The 22885-nt window shown below is 35.5% G+C and overlaps 1 protein-coding gene and 1 pseudogene across 9 annotated transcripts in view; one reads left to right on the top strand and one right to left on the bottom strand.

Moving 5' to 3' along the window:
• Nucleotides 1-22671, top strand: part of ECT2 (epithelial cell transforming 2) — a 71565-nt gene extending 48894 nt beyond the window's left edge. For 4 of the 9 annotated variants that reach the window (XR_006585247.1, XR_006585245.1, XR_006585246.1 and 1 more), the window contains 4 exons: nt 10206-10313; nt 11293-11439; nt 13172-13439; nt 14721-15133. Coding sequence is in view for 3 of the 9 variants with exons in the window: in XM_045037262.1 (XP_044893197.1) it covers nt 10206-10313; nt 11293-11439; nt 14721-14810 (345 nt within the window). In the remaining 6 variants the exon portion in view is untranslated. Of the gene's footprint in view, nt 1-10205; nt 10314-11292; nt 11440-13171; nt 13440-14720; nt 15134-16373; nt 16851-21231 lie in introns of those variants that run through there. The other 5 variants (XM_045037262.1, XM_045037261.1, XM_045037260.1 and 2 more) reach the window with 3 other exon arrangements.
• LOC111562270 lies at nt 2622-4731 on the bottom strand (annotated as a pseudogene).
• Nucleotides 22672-22885: the final 214 nt, after the last annotated feature.

Below are 22885 nucleotides of genomic sequence, written 5' to 3'. Positions count from 1 at the left end.
GCTAGCCACAAGATGGCAGCAAACGTTTAGCAATGTCCTGATTAAACAGTAATGGTGAGAGTGGGCATACCTGTCTTGTTCCTGAACAAGGAACAAGAGGAAAAGATCTCTAATTTTCTCTGTTGAGGATGGTATTAGTTGTGGGTCTTTCATATATGGCCTTTATAATATGGAGGTATGTTGCATCTATCCCTGCTTTGTTAAGGGTTTTTATCAAGAATGGATGCTGTATTTTGTCACATGCTTTTTCTGCATCTATTGAAAGGATGATATGGTTCTTATCCTTTCTTTTATTGATGTGGTGTATCACGTTGATTGATTTGAGAATACTGAACCAGTCCTGAAGCTCAAGAGTAAATCCCACTTAATTGTGGTGAATAACTCTTTTAACATACTGTTGAATTTGATTTGCTAGTATCTTGTTGAGAATTTTTGTATCCATGTTCACAGGGATATTGGCCTGTAATTCTCCTTTTTGGTTTTGGAATCAAGGTAATGCTGGCCTTGTATAAAGAGTTCAGAAGTTTTCCTTCCATTTCTATTTTTTGGAATAGTTTGAGAAGCCTAGGTATTAACTCTTCTTTAAATGTCTGGGTAGAATTCCCCTGGGAAGCCATCTGGCCCTGGACTTTGGTTTGTTGGGAGATTTTTGATTACTGACTCAATTTCTTTGATGGTTATGGGTCTGTTCAAATTTTCTATCTCTTCCTCTTTCAGTTTTAGTAGTTTGTGGGTTTCTAGGAATTTGTCCATTTCTTCCAGATTGCCCAGTTTGTTGGCATATAATTTTCCACAGTATTCTCTTATAATTGTATTCCTGTGGTGTTAGTTGTGATCACTCCTCTTTCATTCATGATTTTATTTAGTTTGGTCCTTTCTCTTTTCTTTTAAGTCTGGCTAGGAGTTTATCAGTTTTATTAATTCTTTCAAAGAATCAGCCCTTAGTTTCATTGATCTCTACTAGGTTGTTTCTATATCATTTATTTCTGCTCTAATCTTTATTATTTCCTTTCTCTGCTGGCTTTAGGCCTTCTTTGCTGTTGCTTTTCTAGCTCCGTTAGGTGTAAGGTTAGGTTGTGTATTTGAGACTTTTCTTGTTTCTTGAGGTAGGCCTGTATTGTATATACTTCCCTCATAGGACTGCCTTTGCTGCATCCCAAAGGTTTTGGACTGTCGTGTTTTCATTTTTATTTGCTTCCATGTACTTTTTTATTTCTTCTTTAATTTCCTGGTTAACCCATTCATTCTTTAGTAGGATGTTCTTTAACCCCTGTATTTGAGGGCTTTCCAAATTTTTCTTGTGGTTGACTTCAAGTTTCATAGCACTGTGATCTGAAAATATGCATAGTATGATCTCAGTCTTTTTGTACTTGTCGAGGGCTGATTTGTGACCCTGTATGTGATCTATTCTAGAGAATGTCCCATGTGTACTCAAAAAGAATATGTATTCCATTGCTTTAGGACGAAATAGCCTAAATGTATCTGTTAAGTCCATTTTGTCCAGTGTGTCATTCCAAGCCAGTGTTTCCTTGTTGATTTTCTGCTTAGATGTTCTGTCCATTGTTGTAACTGGGGTTTTAAAGTCCCATACTATTATTGTATTATTTCCAAAGAATTTCTTTGTTATTAATTGATTTATATATTTAGGTGCTTCCAAGTGGGGGCATAAATATTTACAATCGTTAGGTCTTCTTGATGGATAGACCCCTTAATTATGATGTAATGCCTTTCCTCATCTTTTGTTACAGTCTTTGGTTTAAATTTTAGTTTGATATAAGTATGGCTACTCTGGCTTTCTTTTGACCTCCATTACTATGATACATGGTTCTCCATCCCTTCACTTTGAATCTGCATGTGTCTTTGGGTCTAAAATGAGTCTCTTGTAGGCAGCATATAGATTTTTTTTTTTTAAATCAATTCTGATACCATATGTCTTTTAATTGGAGCATTTAGTCCATTAACATTAGGAGTGATTATTGACAGATATGAATATAGTGCCTTTGTGTTATCATAAAATTGGTGTTTTTTGTGATGTTCTCTGTTCCTTTCTAGTCTTTGTTGCTTTTAGTTCTTTTTTCCCCAAAGAATCCCCTTTGGTATTTCCTGCAGGGCTGGTTTAGTGGTCACAAACTCCTTTATTTTTTTGGGGGGGGGGGGCTCTTTATCTCTTTATTCTGAATAATAGCCTTGCTGTCTGAAGTATTCTGGGCTGCATATTTTTCCCATTTAGGACATTGAATATATCTTGCCACTCCCTCTGGCCTGCCCAGTTTCTGTGACAGATATGCTGCAAACCTGATCTGTCTTCCCTTTTAGGTTAAGGATGTTTTTTCCATGTATAAACTAAAAAAAAAATAAATTAAAAAAAAAATTGCCTTTTCCATATCCCAAGGCCCAGGGTGGGGGGGAAGGCACAGAAAATAAACAAGAAAAAAAACAAAGGAGGCTATATCCTTTTTCCCCTAGAGCTGAAGCTTTGTAGCACTCTATGATCTGCGGACTTGGTGTGTGGGAGGTGTTTGTGCCAGTCTTCTGGGGGTGGGGCCTGCTGTGCTGACTCTCAGGTGGCTTGCCCTAGTGGTGTAAGCGGCTCTGGCCTCCACTTGGTGGCACTGATTTGCTCACTGAAGTCTGTCAGTCCTGATAGGTGGGGTGAAAATGGAGTTGCCCTGCTCTCTCATCCCCAGAGCAGGGACCTCAAGCCTGCCACTCTTCATGAAGCCCTCACAGAACAATCTCCTGTCTCGTGTCCCGGTTTCCACCAGATCCCCGCCTTCACCCTGCCTGCCTTTGAGCTGTCCACCTGCCAGGCAGCACAGCATGTCTGTATTTTATCTCAGGTACATAGGTAGGTTTCAGAGCTCCAAATTTTGGAGACCCATGCTGATCCTTTGGGGGAGAGTTTCACTGCGCTGTGGCTAGGTCCAGCTTGTTCCAGAAATCAGTTGCACCACTGCGCAGCAGTTTGGAGTTTATGATAAAGCACAGCTGAAAGCTGGTACCAAGGCTTGCTGCCCTCAGTTAGCATTCTTGTTCCAGTGTTAGTGAACAGGTCAGCTCAGTGGCACCTCCTGGGTCTTTTGTTCCCAGAGAGGCCATGCCACCTTTCCCAAATGCACTCCAGGCAGGGGAACTGCTTCTCCCTGTGCTACTCGGAATCCTCAGAGCACGCTGCCCACTCCCAGGTCTCTGACCTCATTTCCTACTGGAACATGGCTAAATTTGCCAGGTGCAACACTGGCGATGGTGCAGACATCCAAAACTTCAGGCTCTATGTTCTACTGTTTATGAAAACCAGGGGTATTCAACCCCTCTCCTTTTCCCAGTCATTGGTTTTGGGGAAGAGTGTTTCTTGTGAAATTCCCTATGTGCACTTTCACTCTTCTTTCTCTTTTTCTCTTGCTCTTCTGTCTGTGATCAGGCCTCCTCCCCATTGCAGTTCCCGCAACTCTTCTCTCTCCACCCAGTTCAACTCTCTACAGCTCTTACCTTTCTTAATGTGGCATTTTTTTTCTCCTCCAGTTGTACATTTTTGCTCTTTGCCCTCAGATTGATTTCTTGGGTGTTCGCAATGATCTGATGTTTATTTAGCTGTTTTTGAGGGACGAGACAAGACTAGTGTCTCCCTAATTCTTGCCATCTTAATCGAAAGCCTCCATTACTACTTTCTAATCTTGAACTTCGCAGATTTGTTTTCAGAACTAGTTTTAGGTACTTGTGGATTTGGGGCTCATTATTATGTTGAGTAAATCATGAAATGTTTTTAGAATTATGTTAGTATGTTATTAAAAATTAGTTTTTGTTATGGTATAATTTTATTTTGGAGATTTAGAAGAATAAGGTTTTTTTGGGGAGGGGTTTCTTACTTTTACTGATAATTATTTTTTTTAAAAATCTGGTATATGGTGATGCAATATTTCATTTATTCTGTTAATAACTAATACTTGAGAACATTTATAATATTAATGGAAATTAATCTAAGAGAAGTTCAACTTGTTTCTTACATTTCAACATTGGGTATTAATAGAATCAAAATAATTATGGTCAAAATTAATACATCAAAAACATAATACCTGCTTGGTGTTGGTCTACGTACAATTAACTTTTTTGGCATAAAGTTCTTTGGCTGCAAGAAAGAACATTTGGTTTACTTTACTAATAGGAATATCTTTCTTTTTTTTTTTTTTAATGTTTATTTTGAGAGTGAGAGAGAGAGTAAGCAGGGGATGAGCAGAGAGAGAGGGAGACAGAGAATCGTAAGTAGGCTCCATACTCTGTCAGCATAGAGCCAATTACAGGGCTTGAACTCACAAACCATGAGATGATGACCTGAGCCAAAACCAAGAGTTGGAAGCTTAACCGACTGAGCCACCTAGGTGCCCCATGGAATATATCTTAATGCTGGGATAGCCTTTTCTTGCTATTTCTTCTGCCCTTGGTTTTTAGCATAGTTATCTGTGATTGTATGAATGGAGTTGAGCGGAAAGGTACTTCTCATGTTTATTCCAAGTAAGTGCACATAACCAATTACTATAGGAATAAAGAGGTAGATGGGCAGTGCAACTGCACAATATTTTTGAGGCCAGTAGGTTAGTAAGTCTAAGGAGTTTAGCCAAGATTTGGGAATAAAATCCCATATAATATATAGTATGAAACCAAATTGGGAGCTTAAAAAAGAACAAAGCCACAGATCGCTTTTTCTGGCAATAGCGATGGTGAATTTTCCACCATTTTCCCTGTGGCTTTAACCACTCTCAGTGCCCAGTCCCCTGTGCAAGCGCTGGTATGCAAGGCTCAGGGGGGCAAGAAAGGAAAAACTGAGGGAAAGGCCAGGTTGCAACAGCACCCCTAGAGTAAAAATTTTTAATATTTGGAAGAGAGAATGGGAGCTATTAATAAGAAAAGGAGAGTAATAGGAAAAAAAACTTGGGAATATTGAAAACAAGTTTCCCCTATTTAGAGGTTTTGTCTGTGATTTGCCCTATTTACCTTCCTCTATGGAGAGAGAACTAAAAGAAGTACTTCATCTTTACATCTTAGTAAACAGCTATATTGTCTTCTCAGCCACCAGAACTACATAGATGTTTACCCTTTCAGCCATTCTGAACCCAGAGCCTTCTAGAAATGTGAAAGACCTCATATCTACCCTCATCAAATCAGAAGTAATTGAATATGAAATATGAAGCCATCTGCTCTCTTCAGTTCATATGGGGTTATTATATACTTAATAACAGTTCAGATAGCAACAGGAAAGACCGAGAGTCTCTTTTCTTTGTTAGCAACTGCTTAGGGATTTAAATTTCAGGGGCTTTTATTATTTTTTTTTTCAACGTTTTTTTATTTTTTATTTTTGGGACAGAGAGAGACAGAGCATGAACAGGGGAGGGGCAGAGAGAGAGGGAGACACAGAATCGGAAACAGGCTCCAGGCTCTGAGCCATCAGCCCAGAGCCTGACGCGGGGCTCGAACTCACGGACCGCGAGATCATGACCTGGCTGAAATCGGACGCTTAACCGACTGCGCCACCCAGGCGCCCCATCAGGGGCTTTTATTATTAAAAAAGCATTTCATCAAAATTAAACACACTTGGAGTTGAGTTTCTTTATATATACATTATACATTATGCATCTAAAAATTTTATTCAATGAGTAAATTAAAGTTTACCAGTATTTAGTTTTATATTCATATTATGAGTTTTACTAACTTAAATTGAACAGTAATATTTGCACATAACGAAACATTAAATAGAGGAAAGTGTGCTGCAGTAAAACATATGCACCTGTCCCACTATTTTCAGCAGTGCCACTTTTGATACTTTCATCCCTCTTTCCAGAAAGACAAGTGTAGACACATGCATTTCTTGTTAAATGTATTCCTAGGTAATTTTCTCTTTGTAATTCTATTCATAAATGAGATATTTTAGCTAAGTTGTTTTCTAGTTTTATATGCAGGTTAATCTTTGATATGTATGTTTTGTAACCACTTTTATTAAATTAATTCTCTTACTGTTTCTAATTGTGTCCCACCTAATTCCATTGTATTTTTCAGCATTTAATTTTTAAAAAAATGTCATAGGCTGACCAATTTAGCATGAGCATTGATGAATTACTTTGTGTTTTGAAATCAAAACATCATGAAGGAAAATACATTTGTGTCAAAACATCCTTTTTCTGAATTTGTCTCTGTATCTAGGACATAAAAGGCTTCTATCAAATAGCTTTTAATATACATTTGTTGATTGAATGAAAACCAATTTGAAATGAAACTAAAATTGAAAATGAAATGAGAACAAAATCAAGTTTATAAAACTAAAGTGACAGCTGTGCTTAGTTTATGGTGTAATATGTACAGCAGTATAGGAAATGTGATCCCTCTACTATAAGATGTAGGAAATCTTAATAATGCAGAGCCTTGCAGGTGTATGTGAATGAGGATGGGGGAGACTCGGGGATAGGCAGAGCTTGAATCACAGTCCCAACTGCTTTGTTTCCCATGGGTTGTCAAGATATTTTACTATTCAGAGTTATTTTGCAAATGATTATCTAGATAATTAACAGGAACCAATTGAAAAGTATTAGAACTTGTAACAGTTTAGTTTAAGTAACCAAATAAATAAATACACACATATCAATAGTTTTCTCTATGCTGGCAGTAACCTACTAGAAAGTGTGGGAAATGGAGACCCCGCTTCCCAGTAAAGCTTGGTGTGTAGATTTAGGAAATTTTAGTATAAATCTAGGAATAGCCTTAAAAGAAATGAATGAAACCTATCTTAAGAAAACGATATACTTTACAGAGAAATCCATTATGTTCTTGAAAGAGAATGCTGGCTGGCATAAAGATGTCAATTCATTATAGTTTTTATAAAATCCTACAGGAAATTTCTGGATTTTGACAGAATGATTCCAAAGATAATTTTTAAAGAAAAAGCAACAACAAGAAAAGTAGAGAACAGGGGTGCCTGGGTGGCTCAGTTGGTTAAGCACCTAACTTCTGCTCAGGTCAAGATCTCACTGTTTGTGAGTTTGAGTCCTGAATTGGTGAGCTCAAACCCTGCTTTGGGTGAGACCGGCCCCTCCCTCCCTCCCTCCTTCCCTCCCTCCTTCCCTCCCTCCCTCTCCCTCCCCCTCTCCCTCTCCCTCTCCCTCCCCCTCTCCCTCTCCCTCCCCCTCCCCCTCCCCCTCCCCCTCCCCCTCTCCCTCTCCCTCTCCCTCTCCCTCTCCCTCTCTTCTCTCTCTCTCTCTCTCTCTCCCCCCCTCCCCCTACCCAGGCCCTTGCTCACTTGTGCCCCGCGCGCTCTCTCTCTCTCTCTCTCTCTCTCTCTCTCTCTCTCTCAAAAAACAAAACAAAAAAAAAAACAGTGCTTCTCTGATGAGATATTACATTATATTTTTTAAGTTACAATGATGTGAACACAACTGCACTATTAAAGGTGGATCAATGGAAAGGATACATGTCCCTGAAATAAGAGTTTATTGTATGATAAATGTAGTACTTTAACATTTTAATAAGATTGTTAACCTATGATGATAAGATAGTTGGTTACTTAGGGAAAATTAGATGTATATCTTAACCTTATATCTACATAAGTTTATAGGTAGATTCAAGAGTTGAAAGTGAAACCATCTCAAAAACCTGTAAGAAAATGGAGATGTAGGTGGTGAATGTAGAATCTGGTTATTTGTTTTTTTGATGTTGAGTTTTGGGCATTTGCTATATATTTTGGATACTAATCCCTTGTCAGATTCAGATATATGATTTACATTTTCTCCCATTTTGTGGGTTGCTGTCTCCTATATTGAATGGTGTCTTCTGCATATTTACCAGTTTTTATGAAATCCAATTTTCTGGCTTTTGTTGTTGTTGTTACCTCTGCCTGTGGTGTTGTGTTCAAGATATTGCTGCTAAATCCAGTGCCTTGAAAATTTTGACCTCTGTGTTCCTTGTCTTCAAAGGTTTTGTAGTTTTAGTTCTTATATTTAGATCTTTGATCCATTACAAGTTAATTTTTGTATATGGAGTAAGATAAGGATCCAGCTTCATTCTTTGGCTTGTGGATATTTAGTTTTCCCAGCACCATTTATTGAAAAGACTGTCCTTCTCCTGTTGAATAGTCTTGATGCCCTTGTCAAATCATTTGACCATATTATAATAGGGTTCATTTCTGGGCTCTCTAGTCTGTTTCATTCCATTCTATTCTGTTTCTTAGGACAGTACCATATTATTTTGATTACAGTAGTAGGTTTTTAAACCAAGAAATTTAAGACTTCAAACTTTGTACTTTTTCCCCCCAATATTGTTTTGGCTATTTGGGGTCCCTTGTGATTCTGTATGAATTTTGGAATGAACTTTTTTTTTTGCAAAAATATTGGGATTTTTGTAGGAATTTCATTGAAGCTGTAGATTGCTTTAGGTAGTATTGACATCTTAATATTAAATCTTCCAGTTCATGAACACAGGGTGTTTTTCCACTTATTCATGTCTTTAATTTTTTTCAGCAGCATTTTACAGTTTACAGTATATGTCTTTCACCTCTTTGACTAAGTTTATTCCTAAGTATTGTATTTTTTTGATGTTGTTATAATATTTATTTCTTAACAAGAAGAAAGTAAAGGCACTTTTTGTTCAAAAATAATGAAATAAAATTAATTCTCATCTAATCAGAAGAGACTTTTATCATTTATTTGTTCATTAATAGTAATTTCTTTGAGTATCCAATGATATGGAAAAAACCAATAACATACAGCCAATTGGAAAATACAAGATATAAAACTGAATAGAATGACTCCAGTTTTGTTAAGATAAAACATTTCGTGCATATAGAAAAACATATGTAAGGAGTATGTTTAAATGTTAATAGCAAACAGTCACTACATTTGTGGAAATTTTTATTTTTAAAATTTTCTTCCAAAATTTTTATAATAGATGTGATTTTTTTTTTTTTTTTAACTTAGAAAAAAAATTGTGCATTTAAAAAAAGGCACGGTTACCTGAATGGGGTTAGATAAGCTGTGGACTCATTAGCAAATGGATGAAGTGGAATGAGAGGGTCTAGAGCTGGCAGGGTGGATTTGCTTGTTTTAAGAAAGTTTGGCAAAACCAAGCCTGTCTATGTGGGTGTCAGTGGTGAAGAGCCAAAAAGCAAGCATTTATAATTGTAGAATATAATATTTAAGGCTGTTTGTAAAGGAGCTTAACATTTTATTTCAAAGGACTACTATGCATTATCTTGTTTTATGATTCCTGTGGGTTAATTATACTAGGTATTTTCTACATTTTGTAGATGAGAACATTTCCTGAAAAACCAATATTCACAGGGTTGTATTAAAGTCTCTCTAGCCACAGAATGACAGTGCTGGAGGATAGTCTTAATAGTGCTAGATTAGCGGGGGAACTTGCCGATGGCCTAGATTTATAAATTTAAAGGGCAAATTGGTATAGAAATATGCAAAACCTTTTTGTCTAACCTGCTTTTTTTGAAAAGCCCAAATGTAATTTGAGCAAGTGATATTTTGGGTTACTTGCAGATTAGTTGTCTCATTTAAGGTTAATTTTGACCAATGGTTCTTACATGAAATCTTTGACTCCTTTTAGAATGTAACATGAGCTATGAGCCCACTCCTCAGAAAAATGTCCTTTGCATTTATGCATACACAGAGATTTGCACATGATTTCAGGGAGGTTGCATACCTCCTGATTTCTATCCATTGCCACTTCTAGGAGCTCTTGATCACAGGTTTAGAACCTCCAATTTAGAATCTACCTAGATGTTAATTGAGGAAGAAAGGAAAACGTAGGAGAAAGTCTATGTTTTAATTTTAGATAGATTATCTCAAGAAAATTGTTTTTGATATTGGTTTTACAGCAGGCTTTATGCTTAGACATTTGTCTACTAAGTTTCTAGCTTGTTGGTTTTAGTGTTGTTAAAAAGATTTTATACTGAGTTCTTTTTCCAGTTGCTTTGGTGTCCATGGTCCTTGCAATGAATTTTTCATTTAGTGAATGCTAATTTTTTACTCTCCTTAAATTAGTACATTTCAGAGTAGAAATTATGTGAAGCATATAAAAAATCTTGAGTAACTTCATTTATATATACTTCCATGTGTATATATATGGAAGGTTTGATTTTAGAAACAGTCGTGTATTTTTATTTTCTATTTTACTTACTTATTTTAAAATAATAAAAAGTGTTATATTTTCAACAGGAGAATCTTATTTACAGTGCTGATCCAGAATCCTTTGAAGTAAATACTAAAGATATGGACAGTACGTTGAGTAGGGCATCTAGAGCAATAAAAAAGACTTCAAAAAAGGTGAGTCATAGTGAGCTTATTATTTAATATGTCTCCAAGATGTATTTTTCAGAGTATATTAAAATTATATTGCCACAGACATCAGTGTAAGGATAGTCTGTATAGCAGAGCTGTTTTCTTGGTTCTAGGAAATGGCCCATAGAGGTAATAAGTTTTATTTCAGCACGTTCTATAGCGCTTGTTATCCCTTCCATTGATAGTGATACTTCTGTGACCTGTGCTTCAGTAGAAATGTACTGATGGTGGCTTAGATGCAGATATGTGTGCACTCATCTTAAATATTGTCTCAGATATTTTTCAGCAAAGGGCACATGACAGAGTCAGGAGACCTCGGATCTATTCCTGACCTTACGTATGTTTCAGTCTTCTAATGATGAAGATCACTTCCCTTCTTATCAGAGTTGAGGACTATGTAAGAATGTTGGTAATGGGCTTTTAAAAAGTAGAACTAGCATTTTAATATTTTAAGCAAAATTTGCTGCCATCATCTGCTAAAGTTAAAATTTTCTGTTGTTTGCTTTTGAGGGGAGGCTTTCTCCTTTATTTAACTATCTTTGTATCTCCAAGCATTTAATGTGTATGATATATAGTAGATAAACATGCTGAATAATGATTCAGTGAGCTCCTTCACTTTTTAATAAATAAATCGAGGTTCATGTGGCCTTGGGTTAGAGATTTCATGAGTAAATTTTAGCAAAATCAGATAAAAACCCAGATTTCTCCTCTTTGCAGACCCTGTTTTCCCTCCTGCCTTTTTTCTCCCATCGACTATGGTCCTTTATGAATGCAGAATGGAATAGTCTACAGTGTACTACCACAACTTTTCACTGTTTTGTCCAAAGAGATTCTAATTCTGCCGTATAATCTTTGTAGAAAATCTTCATGTGTATTTGGCTTTGTTTATGTTCTTACCAGTTATATTAGATTTATTAGGCTTAATTTATTAGGCTTAATTAATTGTAACTTGTTTTAACTGTAGGTTACAAGAGCGTTCTCTTTCTCCAAAACTCCAAAAAGAGCTCTGCGAAGAGCCCTCATGACATCCCAAAGCTCAGTGGAGGGAAGAAGTCCTTCCAGCAATGACAAGCATGTAATGAGTCGTCTGTCTAGCACATCATCATTAGCAGTAAGTGACTTTGATCTAATGGGCTAAATGACTTACTCACATTTATGGAGTTGGTATGGAGTTTGTTAACTTTTTGAAGATGGAAATGTTAATACCTCCATTTTTTTTTTAATCTCTAAACTTCTAACTTGTTTATTGGGTAAAGGTAACTGAGAAAAACTTCACTTAATGAACTAGAGATATAGAGTGTAGTTTGATATGAAATTTTATTGGGATTGAGATACATTAAAAAATCTCTCAGAAAAGAAACCTATTTTAATGAGTCCCATCACTTTAACTCATGTAAATAATGATGGTTCTGTTTATGTAGATTGGCTCCAATAAGATAGTGGAGATTGAGGGGTTTTTTTAAACCTAGAGGTTTTTTTTTTTAAAAACCTAGTTCTGTGATGAGTAGAATATAAACTCTGAAGCTGAAGGATGATATGGATTCTAAATTCATGTGTATATTTTTAAATGTTTCCTGAATAATTCAAATTTCTAGTGGTGTTAGATGTATTTGATATTTAATATTGGGGACATTTCTAACATTCTAAGTATGTGAGTGATGTATTTGTTCTTTGTAAAATTATTGTTGATCTAACCTACTAAGGTTAACAAAAACAAGTAACACTTCTTTTTTTTTTTAAGTTTTTTTTTTTTTTTTATGTTTATTTTATTTTTGAGAGAGAGAGAGAGAGAGTGAGTACCCGAGCGTAAGCAGGGGAGGGGAAGAGACAGAGAGCGAGACATAGAATCTGAAGCAGGCTCCAGGCTCTGAGCTGTCAGCACCGAGCCTGACCCGGGGCTCAAACTCACAAACCTGTGAGATCATGACCTGAGCTGAGGTTGGCGCTCAACCAACTGAGCCACCCAGGTGCCCCAAGTGACTGTCACTTCTTAGTTGTGTGTCCTTCAGCAAGTTTCTTGTCCTCTTATCTTCCTTTTTGCAAGCTGAGAAAAAAAGAGGTTAATAGTACTTAACCCTATATGGTTAGCACTATATTGCTATTATAAGGATTAAATACACACACATACACACACATATGTATGATGTGATTTTATATGAGAGGCAATTTGAATAGTGGTTAAGAGCATGAACTCTGGAATTCACATGTTCAAATCCTGGCTCAGCTATTTGCTAGCTGTAGGACTTTTGGCAAGTTATTTAAGGTCTCTCTGTTTCAATTTCACTATTAGTAAGATGAATTTAAAGTAGTAGCTGCAAGGATTATATGTTAATATATGAGAAGTGCTTTGAACAGTACCTGGCACATCATGAATGGTCTAGAGTTTTATGAGTGGTCACCTCTTATATAAAATTTATAGATAAGGTGCATAATATTCAATAATTCTTATTTTTTTTAAAGCCAATTAAGTCTTGGTTAATACATCAAAGACTTACAGTTGAATCTATGAGTATGTTTATAAAAATTTTGGATGAAGGTTAGCCTTCCAATGGGAGCGAAGTTGTGCCTGATAATATAAATTTGTGCAAAGAAATTTGATAAATGAAAATGAATTAAAATGGACAAAATATAGTTAGGCCAAAGTACTATCCCTTGTTTACTTCCTGCATCTATAGTAACTATTATAAACATTTCTCTTCAAATGAATATAATTGGACTTTACGGAAAATTTTTAGAAAATTATTTATAGTTTTGTCACTCCTATGTAGATAATATAAGAAGTACCTAAAATATCTTTAAGACATTCATGTCCTCTTCTCAATTGCTTATTTCTGTTCTAACAGATTGCCCATTTTGTTTCCACAAGCAATACAGTTGGATTTACTAAGTATGCTTATGCACAGTGCTCAAACTCTACTAGTGGGCGCTCTCAAAACTCCTGGTTTTGATCTATACGTCATTCTACCTCACAAGCTAGCTTTTCAGAGATACTAGATGGAACTGTTGATTTTTCAAATTTGCAAAAAAGTCCTATCCAAGTCATCTTTGACATTTGTGAAGAATTAGGAGATATCCCAGCCAGTAATGGAAACAAGCCTCATGAAGTTTAATGTGAGCTTATTAGCTATTTGAAATGTGTATTTGTGAAAAAAGAAAGTATTCTTTCTTCATTGAATCTTTATTAGGTGGGTGGGGACTTTTGAATTCACAACTTTATACCTTCTTTGAATTCACAACAGTTTAGGCTTAATAGAGTTTGTGCTATGTGTTATGTGTATTGACACATAAAGATATTTTTTGCTTGGTAATTTACTCTTAAGTCCAGAAAAAAGTCAATCCCATTAGAAATTTTCCTGTTTATGAAAATGATCGTTTTAAAGAATAGTAATAATTGTGATCTAAAATGGATTTTTATTCCAAATCTGATTCTTAATCTTAGATTTATGGCACTTACATAAAATTTTGCTTTTTAATATGGCAGATCATAAATGTTTCACCTAAAAATAAAGTAAGCTTTTATACTATCTACTTAAATCATCTTTGTTATCACTTGAATGGCAGTACTTTACCAACCCAGCTCTTTAAGCACTACATTTTACTACCTTGTTGATGAGAACTTACAGCCAGCTACCTGCGGACTCTTAGTATGGTTAGCCATTCATGTATGTTAAAATAAAGTAGTAGCTTTCTTTAGAACTCATTTTGATTTATACCCACTCTTAGATTTTGGCTGTTCTTGTGCCTGTTTTTTTGTTATTGTTGAAAATTCTGAAGATATTTAACTTTGACCTCTGAAACCATAAGTTTAGATAGCTTAGTAACTTAATCTCTATTATAAGAAGTGCTGCTATTTTGCTTTTTATATGGAGCAAACTTACACACACACACACACACACACACACACACACACACACACACACACACCTATGTATGGGTTGCGCACATGATACAGACTCTCTAGGAGTGTATGACCTTTAATCATAGAGAATTATTTCTCATGAAGTAATTTCACTCCTCTGAATTTTGCTTTATGATTAAGAAGAAACTACTAGGGTTTGTTTTTTATACCTCAAAAACTTACTAATTTATAAACTTTTAAAATAACCTGAAGTTATTTTAGTACCTTCCCAGCAGTAAGCCAGTATCTATTCCATTTGAGTTAATATGTAGTTAACTAGTCCATTTTTTTTTCAGAATGCTAAAATAGTTTTATGTTTTCTCCCTATCCCCCTCCCCTAATTTAAATTCTTTTATTTATTTGAAGAGTTTAGAATTTTCAGATGTTTTTTAATTAATTGTATTAATTTTAAAATGATATGCATGATCCTAAACTGTGTTATACTTTTTTAAAAGAAAACTTTTAAGTATAAAATATTTGTCTTGTTTTTACAGGGTATCCCATCACCCTCCCTTGTCAGCCTGCCTTCCTTCTTTGAAAGGAGAAGTCATACTTTAAGTCGATCTACAACTCATTTGATATGAAGCTTAAAAAATCTTAATTTAGAGCAACTTATAAACACTTCATACCTAAAAACTGACTTAAATGGTACTTGTCATTAGCACTTGGGGAAAGCTGGAAAGAACGTAGGTAACACTAAACTATGCCATTTGATTTTCTTCTTTAAAGTGTAAGGTTAACCTCTTACATTTTTTTAAGTAATTCATGTAAAAAATTATATTGATTTTGATGTAATTTTTCTCTTCCCTCGAGTCCTTCATTCAAAGACCAATAATTTAAGTTATTCACGATATTAGTAGCTTTGCAACTTGATAACAGTAAATAAATTTTATTGGTGGATGCGAAATACCGCTGTGAATCTCTTTGTATATAGTGTCAATGAATGAATTTTTGGAAATACCTATTTGTGTATCTCAATTTGTGAAGAAATTAAGTGATATCACAGTACTTACTAGATAAAAAACCACAGATTCCTGATTAATAGTGGGGACTTGTTTCACATGTGCTATTTGAAGTAGTTGTTTAACTGCTTCTGTTGCAGTTTATTTTATTCTCAAGTGTTTTCGAGATCTAGAGTGGATTTTTAAAGATTTGCCCTTATTAATAAGAATAATGGTTAAAGGAGATTGTTTCAAAATACTTTTGCAAATTGAGATAAGGACAGAAAGATTAAAGAATAATGTATATTTTGTCAAACATGATATTAGGGTATACTTATAACTTTTTCAGAGACCATATATTTTCGGTGATTTTAGCCACTAGCAAATCTTCACTTAGTTTGATAGTGTGTGAAATTTTATTGTGAAGGATAAGACCATGGGAGAAGTTGTGGGATAGAGTGTTTATACTTTTTATGAAATAATTCTAAAGTTGGCACCAGTTTTACTAATTTGCTGTAAAATACATAGGTATGTGTATGGTCTACCTTTTATTTTGGTCTTATAATTAAATGTAAAATCAAAATACATTTATTTGCTGTTGTAAAATATTTTTCAAACCCTGATGTTAATTTTCACAATAGTTTTTGTTTTTGTTTTATAGTCAGTGATAACAAAATAATCAAGTTCCTATGAATAAATGCACTTTTAGTTCCTATCTGTAGGGAGTACTGCAAACATTTAATTGTCATTTAACAATTTCAATCATCTCCTTTATTAGTATAACTGACTATATAGATTTTTTTCTGTGCCACATATTTGCCATTTTTAAATAGTAAATGACTATTGATATATTTTAAAAGCAGTGTATTAGTAAGAACTTTGTAAATAAATACTTAAAACTCAAGTATATCTTGTTTCATGTTTTAAACAATTCCTTTACACAGATTTTCATAGCTCGGTATGAATGCTTGCATCTACCTCTGCTCTCATATATTTGCTTGCGTATTTATTTGCCTATTGCTTTCTCCATTAATATTTTTGACCATTACATCTACTGAGCTTTATGTAGGATGACAGCTTTTAATCTAGAATCTATTTTGCAGAATGGGTGTAGTGAATCCTATGATAGTTTATATAAAATTTTGTGTTTATGTGCATGTATGCATTTTTCTGGCGGAAATTACACAGCTTTTATCATTTTATTAGAAATGGAGCTGTGATTCCCTCCAAAAGTATGGTGTTTCCAGTGAGAGAAAATAACCTGAGATAAGGCATGAAGTTGGAAACATATTGGATGAACACTGGCAAAATATTAGCAGGTAGTTAATTTTAACTTTAAAAGGAATGCCTCTAGTTTTTCTCATGATACCTGCTCTACAACTAGTATTTTTGTTATATCCCCGTTATCAATTAAAGACTGTTTGTATGGGGGTGCATGGGTGGCGCAGTCAGTTAGGTATCCACTTTCAACTCAGGTCATTATCTTATGATTCGTGAGTTCAAGCCCCACATCGGGCTGTCAGCACAGAACCCACTTCACATCTGCTTCTCTTTCTGCTCGAAATTCTTCTCTCTCTCAAAAATAAATAAACATGAAAAAAAAAAAAGACTGTATACTTAATCTGTTAAGATGCTTTATCATGTATGGATATTAAATATAATTAAGCTTTCCTTTTCTATTGAGAACATGTTTTATTTATTGATCTTTAATCAGTTGCATTACAGTAATACATTTTGTAATGTTAATCTATTCTTGTATTTGCAGGCTACACCATATAATTTTCCACATGAGGTATTAAACGTAGAACCATAACAATAAAGAATCACATTTATGAAAGAGATGTAAGAAAATGTTAACTCTATAACAAATTTGAAAATCTGGAGGACCTAGACAAAGTATAGCCAAAGTTGACTCAAGAGGAAGTAGAGAATTCTAATGGCCCAATAAATAGCACAAGTTAAATATGCACTGCTAAAAAAAAGATGCAAATTCCAAATGATTTTAAAGCTGAGTGCCAGCATTTAAAGACTACTTAATGTATACTAATAGTCATACTTTGCAGAATTAAAAAAGATTGTCAGCTATCCAGTTCATTTTGTGAAGTTAACATAAACTTTATATTAACGTTTTAAAAGGATAATGTAAGAAAGAGAGTACTGATTAATTTCAATTATGAATATAGAAGCATAAATTAAATAAATTATTAACAATTAAGTCTAGAAGTATAATTAAAATAACAGTCCAGCCAAATATATGACCATTGGACTGATTAATAAACATGGTAAGTCTAGATCGACATAATGATCATGGTAAATGGAACATACTTCTCTTGACTGAAGGAAGAAGGATCAGTCATGTGACATACAACATGATTACAGGATAATGGTGCATTACATTGATTTGAAATCTGAATATATCCTCATCTATTGCTTTAGCCTTCTTAGACTGAAACAGTTTGGTTCAAGTTTATATCTCAACTCAGTACCATTAGGGAGCCAAAATGGGAATCAGTTTCCTAGATGGCTGCAATATTAATGCTAAAGAGCCTTTTGAATTGTTTTAGGGATTTTACTGCATCAAATAGTGTTCTTTCAAGAATACAAATGTGGTTCAACATTTGGAAGTTTACCAGTATGACTTATTGACAGTTTATAGGAGAAAAAAAAAATGACATCAATATTTTCTATAAGGTCATTTAGTAAAATTCAGCCACTGTTCTTCATAAAATTCCAACCAAGGACTTTTGGGCAATATGACTAAATACATTCAGAGTGGGTGTCCTTCTAATAGAAAAATTAAACGTTTATGAAATATTTATTTACTTAGAAAGCACGTGCAAGCAGGGGAGGGGCAGAGAAAGGGAGAGGGAGGGAGACAGGATCCTGAAGCAGTCCCTGCGCTATTAGCACTGAGCCTTAGCAGGGCTTGAACGCACAAGATCGTGATCTGAGCCGAAGTCGGTTGCTTAAACAACTGAGCCAGCCAGGCTGAAATATAATTTAAAAATAATTTTAGTATATAACTGAGGTTAAAAGAAAAATATGGAAATCTCCAGGTGTGGGAAATTGATAGAAATCTAAGGCAATCAATCAAAATACAGGTTTGTTTGTGGTGTGTAAATGACAAGTTGTGTCTAGAATGTATGTGCATATACAAAGGGTTAAGAATGACCAATCAGTTGAAGGAGTGAGAGAACTTACTCTATCAGAAACAAGGTTTATTATAAAACTAATAATCAGGGGCTCCTGGATAGTTGAGTCAGTTAAGCGTCCAACTCTTGGTTTTGGCTCAGGTCATGATTTCACAGTTTGTGAGATCAAGCCCTTGCATTGGGCTCTGTGCTGATAGATGGAAACTGCTTGGGATTTTGTGTCTCTGTCTCTCTCTCTCTGCAACCCCCCCTTCAAAATAATAAACATTTCACAAAAATAACTAGTAGTCAAGACAGCGAGATATTGGAAGGCTCAGTGCACTGAGCACAAATAAATTAATGGATCATAATTGAAAACCAATAAACTAACAAAAGTGGCACTTTAAAACTGAACACAGTGAACACATTATTCAATAAATGGTGCTGAGGAAAATAGGTATCTTTTGTCTTTAAAGAGAAAAATCTAATATCTTCACACTCTATACAAAATGAATTCCAAGGGAATTAGAGATGTAAATATGAAAAGTGAAACTATAAAAATTTTACTAGATAATATAGGAGAGTATTTTAATCTGTCTGGGGCTGGAAAATGTTGCTCAAATGTGTCACTATGTTTAAGATAATTATAGTAAGAAAGACTGATAAATCTGCATTAAAATTAGGAACTTCTTGTCCTGAAAAGACATCATTAAGAGCAAAAGTCACAGAGGAGATGTTCACAATACACATAGCTGATAAAGGACTCATCTAGAAGTGGATTATAAAGAACTAAAAAGCCAAAAATATTAGACATCCCTGTAGAAAAACAAGCATTTCATAATTGAAAAAATGAAGTGGTTAATATTGCTGGATCGTATGGTAGTTCTATTCTTAATTTTTGAGGTACTTCCATACTGCTTTCCATCGTGGCTGCACCAATTTACATTTCCATCAATAATTCACAAGAGTTGGCTTTTCCCCACATTTTTACCATCTCTTGTTATCTTTTACCTTTCTGATAATAGCCAATTCTAACTGGTATGAGAGGATATCTCATTGCATTTAAATTTGCATTTTCTTGATAATTAGTGATGTTGAGCACATTTTTATACCTGTTAGCCACCTGTATGTATTTGGAAAATGTCTCTTCAGGTCCTCTACTCAGTTTTAATTGGATTGTTTTCCTTCTTTGCTATTGAGTTGTATGATTATATATTTTGGATATTACCTCCTTATCAGCTACATGATTTGCAGACATTTTCTTGTATTCATTAGATTGCCTTTTCTTTTTGTTGATAGTTTCCTCTGCTGTGCAGAAGCGTTTCCATTTGATGTAGTCAAAGCTTGTGTATTTTTGCTTTTACTGGTTGTCTTTGCTTTCAGTATCAAATCCAAGCCTTACCAAGACCAGTGTCAGAGAGCTCACCAGCTATGTTTTCTTCTAGGAGTTTTATGGTTTCAGGTCTTCCATTCAAATCTTTAATCCATTTTGAGTTAATTTTTTGTGTATGTTGAAGATAGAGGTCTAGTTTGATTCTTTTACATGTGGCTCTCCAGTTTTCCCAACACTGTTTATTGAAGAACCTGTCCTTTCCTCACTGTATAGTCTTAGCTCCTTTGTTGTAAGTTAATTGACCACATATGCATGAGTTTATTTGTGGGCTCTTCATTTCTTCCATTGAGCAATGTATGTTTTTATGCCAGTGCCATACTGTTTGTGTTACTGTAGCTTTGTAATATAGTTTGAAATTGGAGGCCGGGGGTGATGGCTCCAGCTCCATTCTTTTTCAAGATTCCTTTGGCTATTTGGGTCTTCTGTGGTTCCATATAAATTTTAGGATTGTTTCTTCTTTTCTTGTAAAAAAATGTCATTGTAATTTTGATACAGACTGCATTATGTCATGATTGCTTTGGATAGAGTGGACATTTTAACAGTATTAATTCTTTCAGTCCATGAGCATGGAATATCTTTCCATTTATTTGAATCTTCTTTAGCTGCTTTTATTAATGTCTTGTAGTTTCAGTGTACAGATCTTTTACCTCCTTGGTTAAATTTATTCCTAGATACTTTATTCTTTTTAATGCATCATTCCCTCCTTTTATAAAAAGCCTTTCCTCCTTTGGCTTTTGTGTCACTACTTTTTTCCCTGCTACCTGTTGAGCTACATCTCAACAGATCTCTTTAAGTGCATAAAATAATCTTTTCCCATCCTTTATATGTAGATGCTCCCCAAATAATCCATCTTTGGTTCTTATTTCTTTGTTTCTTACATACACTATACTATTTTGTGTATGTATGTATGTATGTACGTATGTATCTCTATCCCTATATCTATGTCCATGTATCTATAAAACTGTATCTATTTATAATACATCCCCTGATTTAAAACCATCTCACACTTTGTAGTTTTAAATCTGAGGTCTCTTCTCCTTCCTTCACCCCTGTAATACTGTTTTTTTTCTCTACAGCTTTCTGTGAATGGCATTACCATCCACACTATCACCTGAGCCAGACACCTGAGAATCATCCTATGTTTTGGCTTGTCTCTCTTATTCTTCATAGTCAGCCAGCTGATCCCACATCCTTAGGGTCTTATAAATGAATCCATGCCCTCGTCTCTATTCCAACTGTTATGCTTTATTTCAGGCATACATGACTTTCTCCTGGATTTATGTGGTAATCTAATCCACTCTTAGCTTCAGATCCGCAAAAGCACAATGTTGAACAAGACTTGTATTCAAGGTGGTGGTGGTGGGGGCGGGGGGGGGGAGGTTTGTTGTTTTTGAGGTGGTTTGTCTTGGGGAGTAGCAATGAAGAAACAAAGCGAAAGCCAACACAGTTTGCTTTATCAAGTTGGCCACTTGATAAAGTGAAAAAATTGTATTTGTTGTGTGAAAGGGGGAAGCATTGATTTCTCTGCTTCCATCCCCAGTTTTTTTAGGTTAGGATTCCAGCAGTTCCAGGCAGCATGTGCATGAATGTCAAGCAATTCTGACACCACAAAGCCTCAGAAATGGCCTGGGGCAGAAGTGAGGTAGGTAGCACATACTCCAGGAATGGCTTTAGTAAGACAGAGGGGTTTTGAGGTAGATTAGGAAGTGTCTGATTTCCCTTCTCACTGATATTTTTCTTCTCCTTCTGTGGTCCATCCTTTAGAGCCAGAGTAACCTTCCCAGGCCTGTTTAAAACGTTGTGATGTCTCTGCTAGAGACTTCCAGAAAAATGTAGGCTTCTTAGCATATTACAATGGTCCTCCCTTTATGATCTGCCCCCATTCTACCTCCTTAGGGCCCTCACTCACCACTTCCTCTAGGAAACCTTCCCAGAACATTCCTCACTCTGATTCTGGCTCCTTATCTACACTGTACCCTCTTCCTCGAATGCCCATCCTCTCCTTTTTTGCTGAAATATCCTCTCCTTTAAGAAGCCTTCCTTGTCACTAGGTTAGTTCCCCTTCTGCATGTTCTAGCAGCATTCTGTGTTTGTTTGCCTTCATCACAGTACTTATATTTTGTTACTTTTCGGGGGTCGAATTTATCTGTTAAACTAGATTGTCAATTCCTAGCACAGAACCTGACAGGTAACAGATGCTCACTAACTTGAAATTGTTCCAGTATATCGGGGAAAGTGCACCAGCTATATCACTGATGTGAAGAATAACCACATTCAGTGTATGTCTAAATACCTTTGGGGTTTTAGTTCCTCTCAGCAGGTATAAATTGAACATGTTCCTGTTAGATGTGCCATAGGAAGATGCAGATTGTAAACATCGTATGGAAGAGTGTTAGGTAAAGCGAAGAGAAAGGGAGCAGCTCTGACATGCTGCAGTGGTCCAGAGAGCAGTCTTGTTGTTCCTGATGGAAACTGCTTGGCTGATCGCCTGCCTGGAAGAAGTGCGAAAGCTGATAACCTCTGTAGCAATCCATCGGAGGGAGTGTTTCAGCCATCCACATACACTGCCTCCACATGCTGAAGCTAGAAGAGCAGCCACAGGAGCCTGGATGAAATCGGGCTGCAGGCCAGGATCATTTTTGTAGAGTTTGAAAATGTGACATAAGGCACTAATATCGTACCTCCCCAGGATTTGAGCCTCGCTGCCAAGAGGAGTGGCGTTGCTGGAAATAACCCTGGGAAAGTGTGGCAGAGACCTGGGAAAATATTGTAGGCTGCGAGATTATTTTTCACTTCCAAATAAATCTGCCAGGCTGAATTCATTTGCAAAAGAATAGATTAAGCTTGATTTGTTTGGCTTTTGTGGTTTCAACTTCCCTAGAATTAATTCATGCCAAATTCATTATAACTTTATTTTTTTTTAAGCAAAGAACTGTATAATTTTCTACTTGATTAAAAAATAATAAATGCTTATACTATTTCTGGTTTTAGTGTTTCTAATGGTTACTTCCCTAACTTTAAATAATACAAAACACTGCTGTTTCTTCAACTGTCAGCTTTAGGCGTTATTTATCAGCTGAACTTCTGACAGGCTGAAAAATACTTCATCTACGTAAGCCCCCAGCCTCCACCTCCACTTTAAAACAGTTGTTATTTTTGTTTTATTTCTTTATTCTACCAGGTGGAACGGCATC

This window comes from Felis catus, chromosome C2 (genome assembly GCF_018350175.1).
Source record: "Felis catus isolate Fca126 chromosome C2, F.catus_Fca126_mat1.0, whole genome shotgun sequence".
Classification (NCBI taxonomy): domain Eukaryota; kingdom Metazoa; phylum Chordata; class Mammalia; order Carnivora; family Felidae; genus Felis; species Felis catus.
This window is presented reverse-complemented; position numbering and strand designations above follow the sequence as displayed.